This window comes from Meleagris gallopavo, chromosome 15 (genome assembly GCF_000146605.3).
Source record: "Meleagris gallopavo isolate NT-WF06-2002-E0010 breed Aviagen turkey brand Nicholas breeding stock chromosome 15, Turkey_5.1, whole genome shotgun sequence".
NCBI classification, from domain to species: Eukaryota; Metazoa; Chordata; class Aves; order Galliformes; family Phasianidae; genus Meleagris; species Meleagris gallopavo.
Genome location: NC_015025.2, coordinates 1,082,586 through 1,090,834, shown reverse-complemented (window position 1 = coordinate 1,090,834; position 8,249 = coordinate 1,082,586). Strand labels below are relative to the sequence as shown.

The window sequence follows — 8,249 nt, the reverse complement described above, 5'->3', positions numbered from 1 at the left end:
AGAGTGGTGAGGTGCCGGAACAGCCGCCCAGAGAGGCTGTGGATGCCCCGTCCCTGAAAGTGTTCAAGGTCAGATTGGATGGGGCCTTGAGCAGCTTGGTCTAGTATTAAATGTGGAGGTCGTGGCAGGGGGGTTGGAGATTCATCATTCTGGAGGTCCCTTCCAACCCAGGCCATTCTGTGATTCTGTGTTCCAAGAAGCATCCGGGAGCACCAACTCAGCACCAGGGGTCTCTCCCATCCCCACCTCAGCACCCAACAGCATCAGAGATGGCAGCACCCACTCAGAGCACAGCTCCAAGCAGCCTCATAGTGCTCCAAAGCAACATTTTCACTGTCACATTCAGTAGGGAATCACAGTCCCACCTAAAGCTGCGAGCCTTTGCATGGTCTGCCATCCATCCTGCACCAAGACCTGCCTTGCAAACGCAACCGCCCAGCCCTTTCTGGGTTTGTTTGGCAAGATGTTTAACACACAAAACACACACCTAGGCTGGAGGCGCATACTTCACACTGACAACCTCCAATATTCCACAAAGTGCAGCCCAGAACGTGGCACTAGCAGAGCTCAGCAGCTTGGAGCAGCCCCATGGGCTGTAGGAACCCTCATTCCAATCACCCATCAGGAGCCCCTGACTGCAGGCAGCCCTCAGCAGCACCCACAGTCTCTGCAAGCATTAGAGACCCAAAGCTCCTTGAGAGCTTTAAGGAACATTCTCAGGAAGCTCTTTTCCATCACCCAGCCCAGGCAGGCTGCCTTTAGTCCGGAAAGCTCAATTCTTGGGAAAAAAAGAAACCAAGAATGAAGAAACCCTCCTGTCCACCACAGCTCTCCCATTGGTGAGATGCAAAATGCATCTCCACAGCCAGCACGCCCTGCTTGTTCCTCCCTCCCTGCATGGCTGGGGGTCAGACGAGGCAGCTGTGATGCTGTTTAATGGGTGAGTGAAGCAAACATCTCCACAGACTACATCCAGCACTGGAAACCAGTGGCACAGGGAAATTCAGGATCAGAGCCCTCTGTCTTTTCAGAATTCACTCCTCCCTGTCCTAGAGTCAGCTGGGGGTCCCAGTGCTGCCTGCTACCCCCTGTGAGCCCCCCACCACTTTCCTGGCTTAGCCCACCTGGGCTATCCCCATCCTCCCATGACGGGAGGATCACCACATGATGGAAGCATTCACAAGCTCTTCCCAGCTGGGACATCTCCTCCCCCTCATTCCCATCTATGAGCAACCCAGGGCCTTCCCCTCCTTTCATATTTTTCCCCCCTGCTTTCTAGGTGGGAAATCCTCACCCAGTGCTTTGCTGAATACACTGCTGCATGCAGATCCCACCAAGGAGATGCTTGCCTTGCTGTGCTGCCATGGCCACACCACTCAGACTGCTCATCACTGTAATCCCCCCGCAGCTCCTGATCTGATTTGTTTGGGAATTGCATTTGCTGCTCGGTATTATTCCGTCTTCATTTATATTTGCCCAGAGACAGCATGAGTGGTTTGTTGTTGTTGTTGTTTTCAGAAAACAAAATGCAAAGATTATTAAATAGATCCATTTATCCTCCTTTTTCTCCCAAACAAGATTGAGAACTGCTCTGCCCAGCTACAGCCCTGAGCCCCTGTCTCTAAAGGACGCTGTCTGAACTCTACTTTCTGAGCATGTGCAGCCAGAGCTCTCTTGTGTTTCAGATCACAAAGGAGCACGTTTGCTTCCTTGTCCCATATGCATGCAGAGATGTGTGGATGGGAGATGGCCCTGCTTTGCTCAGCTAACCCTGAGCCCCGGCTGCTTGCAGCTGCCGAGAGGCAGCATGGTTTGTTTTGGTGGCCAGGTCTCCTCAACCTCCAGTTACTTTGGGTAGGATTTTAGCCCACGTTCCAGCTTAGGGTCAGTGCTGGACTCCCATTGGCACCCATCCAAACCTCAGTCTTGTTTTCATTGCTATTTAATTTAGATTGGGCAAATACAATTAAGAGCACATCCCTTTTCTTCCTGCTGGGAGATGCCTGTGCACGCTGAGCACCAAGCAGAGCCCATGTCAGAAAGGGACACGTGTCAGCAGCAGGTGACACAGCTGTACATGGGCTGACAGCAGGGACAGCCACAGGGCAGGGCTTGGGCAGCTCCAGCACAGCAGAAGGGGAGGGCACTCAGCAGGCAGAGGGAACAGCACAAGGGGAGCATGTGAAGAGCCCACACCACGGTTTTGGGTTAAGACCACTGTCCCATGACCTAAGAAAGGTCCCTGCCATGAGGTTAAGTAGGTCTGCACTGTGCTGGTGCTGTGCCTCGAGCTCCAGCACGGTGCTGGAAAAGGGAACAATAGGGCTGCTCTGACAGGGCTCGTTTCCTCGCTTCTCACAGCAAAACCATCACAGAGGCTCTCGGGCACTTCTGCATTATCAGGGTGTTGCAGTTAATTGTCGTTCGAAGCAGAGCGTGAATGATTGGAAAGATTTTTCCTGATTAAAAAAGTTCTCCGTGGTGGGGATTGAACGGAGCTCTGAGAACACTCTCCCAGCAACAGCTTTATTTAAAGCCCATGCCTGGCTCCTGGCAGCAATACTTTCAGCTTTACATCAAACCATCAGTCCATTTCACCTTTGTCAGCTAGGAGAACCTAATAAAAAACTCTAATTACTGCGACGCTCCTTACAGCTATTAGCAGTCTCTTAGTTTCCCTTCCATGAAGCTGAATGATTCAAAAAGACTCAGACACAGTCAGTGCTGTGGGTGCCAAGTGCTCGATCCCAGAACACAAGCTCTGATCCCCAAACCCAGGACCTGGTGGCCAAGAGGCCACCAAGTAACCACAAAGCATGAGGACACAGTGACTCTTCTCTCTGCCGACACGGGGCTGACCCAGCCAAGTGAGCACAGCATCCAAATGCCCTCCAGCAGGTGCTGCAAGCTGTTCCTGCAGGAATCACCCAGGAGGCAGCCTCATCCTCAATGACCTGTGGCTGGGGAGGTGGGCTCCCTGTTCAAGCCTTTTCTCACCCTGATGGTACTCATGGAAGATGAAAAGTAAATGCTTCTCCTTTTTTTTTTTTGACATTATGCACAAATGGGTGAAATCTCAGCCACAGTTTTGAAAGCTACACCTGACCTCAGGGGCCCTTCCTGTGAGTCTCCTGACTCCTGAGATCTAATTCTATTTCCCTTAGTCCCCCTCTGCCCAATTGCCCAGTGCCAGTGGGATGGCCTCTCACCCAAACAAAGCAACACATCACTTCCCAAGGAACACAGGAAGGGCTCCAAGCTCCCCAAAATTGGAGCTGGGTCCAGAGATCTCAGCCCCAGCCCAACTCCAGAACAGAAAACACACGACACAGCACTCAGTGAGGGACCTGCTGCTGCTGAGACCCATTGGATGGGCTAGGACACACTCCTCCAGCGGGGCCCTTTGGGGACAGCCACCCCCACACAACTTCTGACTGCCATGGGGTCCTCATGGCAAAGCAGATAAAGGGACTCACAGCAGTCCCCAGTGGCATCCAAGCAGGGGGAGGAACCACAATATTGCACTCAGAACCTGCATAAATCTCAACCAAATGCTCAGAATCTGCTTTAGATAACAACACCAAGTGAAGCATATTCTCCAACCCTTTAACCCTTTCACAGCTCCATCGCCCTCTCCAGTTCCTAACTGTCCTACCTGAGCCACAGACACCAAAGCTATTTACAACGAGCTCTCACGCCATCATCACACAGATCTGGCACAGAAACACCCCTGGTTCTGGCTCTGTGGCAGATCTACCCAGAACAGGGAAACTCCATCCACAGAGCTTCCACCACCAGGACTTCCCACACTGAGAGCAGTATGTAAAGGAACAAAGCCTTCACCAGATACACACACAGAGAAAGGAGCACTCACCCACTTGTTCCAGGTCTCTGGGTCTGAGAGAAGCGCCAGTCCGGGTTAGGCTGAGCTTGCTGCAGAGGAAATAGAAAAGAGTTTTAATACCTCCATTCTCACCTGCAAACCAATCCTGGATTACTTCAGCCTGGGATATCGGTGTATTCTTTCCAAGTGAAGCAGATCTATTGGAACAATAGAAAAAAGAAGCTCCCCCACCCCCACTCCTTCCCTTTCTTCTGAGTATTTCTGGACCAGCATGAATACCAAAAAGCGTGACAAAAACCATTCAGTGAATAATCTTCCAAAGCAGCTCAGGAAACCAGGCTGTGAAAGAAATGAAGCATGAAATAAACTGATAAGGGCATTGCTCCAGCAGGAGAGATGGCACTAAAGCAACGAGCTCGGGGGGGTGGGGGTGGCACTGTTAATTGATACCGAGAAAGATGCTTTCAATGGGAGGTAAGGTGGTGACAGACCTTCCTAACCTGTCCTTCTGTCCTTAGCAAGGCCTGCCTGAGCCCGCGTGTCACACTTTGTATTTGAATGACTTTCCTAGACGCTGTGGTCACAGTGCATTACAATATTTTTCTGTTTGCAGAGGAAAGAATGAACGTCCGACAGCAGAGAGGAAAGAAAGAAAAGCATTCTTTGTTCAAGAAGCACAGCAAACTTCAGACCCAGCAGCTTAGCAAACCTCGTGTTGCTTTCTGCCCCTGTCATTTCCCCATCAGACAATGGGCATTCTGTAGCTGAGGATGGATGCAGAGCAGGCTGTGTGCATCACGCCTTTGTGCACAGCATCCATAGCTGAGCTGTCTGCAAGATGCACAACTTCCGAATATCATAAGCTCTTCATTAACTCTGGAATGACGACACACTACCTGGGAAGGACGACGTTTCTCCTGGTTACCTCAGGAAGGAGCAGCTCCTGGTCTGCACCACGGAACACCAGCTTTATAGGATTATTCTGCTTGTACTTGCAATTACTAAGGCGAAGAGAAACGGGTACAGCTGACCTAGATTTTTATTTTGCAGATGTGATTTGACTAATTTCGCCACAGCTTTGATGATTCTCATGAAGGAATACATTAGAATAAATTACTGAGTCCCCTTAGAATAAGAGCTCCACTCCATCCCTGCTGCATACAAATCACACCACTTGCACACTCACCCTCCAGACTGCAGATCCACGTAGCTTTGCACACACACTGCCACACGACTGCCCATCAGATAAGCCCGTCCCAATCTATTTTTTCCAATCCCTATTGCAATTACCACATTCAAATTTAGGGCAGGCTAGTTTACGACACAAAGTGACTTTACTTTTTATATCCCGAAGTTAAAAAAGCTGCAGTTAAATGCAGCCACTTCCATCTGGGTTTGGATATCCCAAGGCAAGTGGCTGAAGCTTTTACAGCACGCCCGCCGCTCAGGTCTCTGTGAGCCCAAGGGCACGTAAGGTTACCAAGATCTTCGCAGAAATGCACTACTTTCAGTGCTGAACAGAGAATTCAGCCTCTTGCTCAAAACTACCAAGCTAGAAAGCAGTCCTTTGCCATGGCACAACCAGGAATTAATAATATCTGAGAGCCAAAGAGTGAGAAAAATCCCAACACATTCCTAAAACAGAGCAAAAGGAACACCCAGGTGACCTGCTTTTGAGGTCTTCTCCTCCTCTCTTTCCGTACAGCATAAAGGGGTTAAACAGAGACGAGAAGTTTAACACCCCAAACCCCGTGTTCCCACTGCAAGAATCACTTCAGAAAGTCCGAACGGGGCCAAGAGGAAGCTCCCAGTTCCACAAACACGCAGGCTTTCGTTGTATGCTGATGGCCATCCCATTCCCCACCTCCACCCAGCACAGCCAACCCCCTTCCCTGCCACCTCGTGGGGGAGACCATCACAAACATCCCCCACAGCCACCTCATGCAGCAGCAGCGAGAACCCCCATCTCTTACCCCATCGCAGGGACTCGCTAAAGTGCTGGTCACCTGCTCGTAGGCAGCCACGGTCTCCGCAGTGCTAGAGTGGCTGAAGGGTTTTACAAAGAGGAAATCACTCTGCTCAGACATTGGGGAGAAACAGGAGGTGTAATTCTGTGCCTGGGAGCCCAGCCCCGCTCTGCCCACGTCCAGGTATTTGATGAAGCCATCTGGCTTCAGCTGCCCATGGAAATGGGAGGTGGGCTTGCGGGCAGACCCTCGACAGCAGCCCACGAGAGCCCAGCCAGCAGAGCCCATTCTGAGACAGCGGGCAACCGCCACGGCGAACACCACACACGACACGAGGGAAATGGACACCAAAGAGATGATGAGGTACAGCGTTAAGTTGTTGTCCTTGGGAGATGATTGAGGCAAGTCGGAGGACTTGGAAAAGTCCTGCACGCCATCTTCCTCTGGAGAAATGACAATCACCACTGAGGCCGAGAGGGATGGCGTCCCGTTGTCCTGCACCAGGACCACCAGGCGGTGGGGAGACGGCGACTCGCCCAGAGCCGCTGCAACACGCACCTCCCCGGTGCGATGTTCCACCTGGAACGGCAGCGCCTCGGCCGTATCCTCCAGCTGATAGGACAGCCAGGCATTATGGCCGCTATCGGCATCCACAGCCACGATTTTGGTGACTAGGTAGCCAGGTTCTACCAAGGGTGGGATGGTTTGGTGGAAGGCAGAACCCGTAGGGACAGATGGGTAGACGATGGTGGGGGCATTGTCGTTCTGATCCATGACAAAGACGTGGACAACTGCAGTGCTGCTCAGGGCAGGAGAGCCAGAGTCCTTCACCTCCACAGGCACCTGGAAGACCTTGTCCTGCTCGTAGTCCAGAGCCCTCACAGTGTAGATGGTGCCGTTGTCCGGATCTATGCGGAAGTAGGTTGAGATGGGTATGTCCTGCATCCCATTATCCAGGATGGAGTAAGTCAGCTTGGCGTTACTACCCTCATCAGGATCAGATGCAGACACTGAAAAGACAGAAGTTCCAGGGAGAGAGTTTTCCAGCACATGAGCTGTATCAAAAGGGGTGGAGAAGTTCGGTGCGTTATCATTCACGTCAGCGATTTGGAGATAGAAAGTTTTTTGTGTGGCCCTTGGTGGTGATCCTGAATCTGTAGCCCTCACAGTGATGTTGTACCCACTGGCCTTCTCCCGATCAAGGGGACCATTCGTGACCAGTGAGAAGTGCTCTTTGAAAGATGACACCAGCTTAAATGGGAGCTCTTTGGCTATCTGCAGACGGACATGCCCGTTGTCCCCAGAATCACTGTCCTTTACACCAATGAGGGCAATCACCGTTCCTGGGGTCGCATCCTCCAGCACAGGACTGGAGAGAGAAGTCAGCACGATCTCAGGGCTGTTATCATTGATATCAATTAATTCCACCCGCAGATGACAGTGTCCTTCCATGGCAGGGGATCCTTTGTCCCGGGCTCGAACTGCAATTTCATAAGCACTAGATTCCTCGTAATCCAAAGGGGCTTTGGTTCTGATCTCCCCTGTCCGGGAATCTAAACCAAACAGGTTGGTGAATTTACCAGGTGCATTATTGCTAGTTTTGAAAGAATACTCCACGTCCCCATTGGGGCCTTCATCCAGGTCGGTGACATTCAGCTTGGTGACCAGAGTGCCCACTGGCACATTCTCCTCCAGATACACCTTGGATACAGGTGGGTCACAAACGGGAGGGTTGTCGTTTGCATCCAGGACATGGATGGTGACTTTGGCAGTGCCAGATTTCACCGGATTCCCTCCGTCCAGTGCTGTTAGGGTTAGGTGATGAACAGCCAACTTCTCTCTATCCAGCGCTTTTTTGAGAACAATCTCAGGCATTTTGACCCCATCTCCTCTCACGTTGATGCTCAGGCCAAAATGCTCACTGGGGCTGAGCTCATAGGTGGAGATGGAGTTGGAGCCCATATCTGGGTCTTCTGCCACCTCCAACGGCAGCCGAGTCCCGGGGTTGGCCACCTCTGTGATCTCCAAGACCACCTCCGGCTTGGGGAACTGCGGCGCGTTGTCGTTCACGTCGAGGACGTCCACCTCGACACGGTGGAGTTGGAGGGGATTCTCCATGACGAGCTGGAGGTGCAGAGAGCAGGCGGGGCTCTGCCCGCACAATGTCTCGCGGTCCAGCCTCCTGTCGAGGAGCAGCACACCTGCTGCCAGGTCCAACTGGAAGTGCCGCTGCTCAGACTCGCTCACCAGGCGCAGATTGCGGGCTGCCAGGCTCCGCACCTCCACCCCCAAATCCTTGGCCACGTCGCCCACCGGAGTGCCCGGCTCCCGGTCCTCGGGTACGGAGTAACGGAGCTGGGCGCTGCCAGGCGGCTGCAGGCTGGAAAGGGCTGCGAGTAGCAGCGGGAGCTGCCACGGTGAAGCTCGGTCCCTCAGCA

General features: G+C 52.4%; 1 protein-coding gene across 2 annotated transcripts in view; it reads right to left on the bottom strand.

Moving 5' to 3' along the window:
- The window catches only part of LOC100544252 (protocadherin gamma-C3), a 28,668-nt gene that overhangs the window by 9,291 nt on the left and 11,128 nt on the right, over positions 1 to 8,249 (bottom strand). For both annotated transcript variants that reach the window (XM_019620282.2, XM_019620280.2), the window contains exon 2: positions 3,875 to 3,933. In XM_019620282.2, coding sequence (XP_019475827.1) covers positions 3,875 to 3,933 — 59 coding nt within the window. The remainder of the gene's footprint in view (positions 1 to 3,874; positions 3,934 to 8,249) is intronic.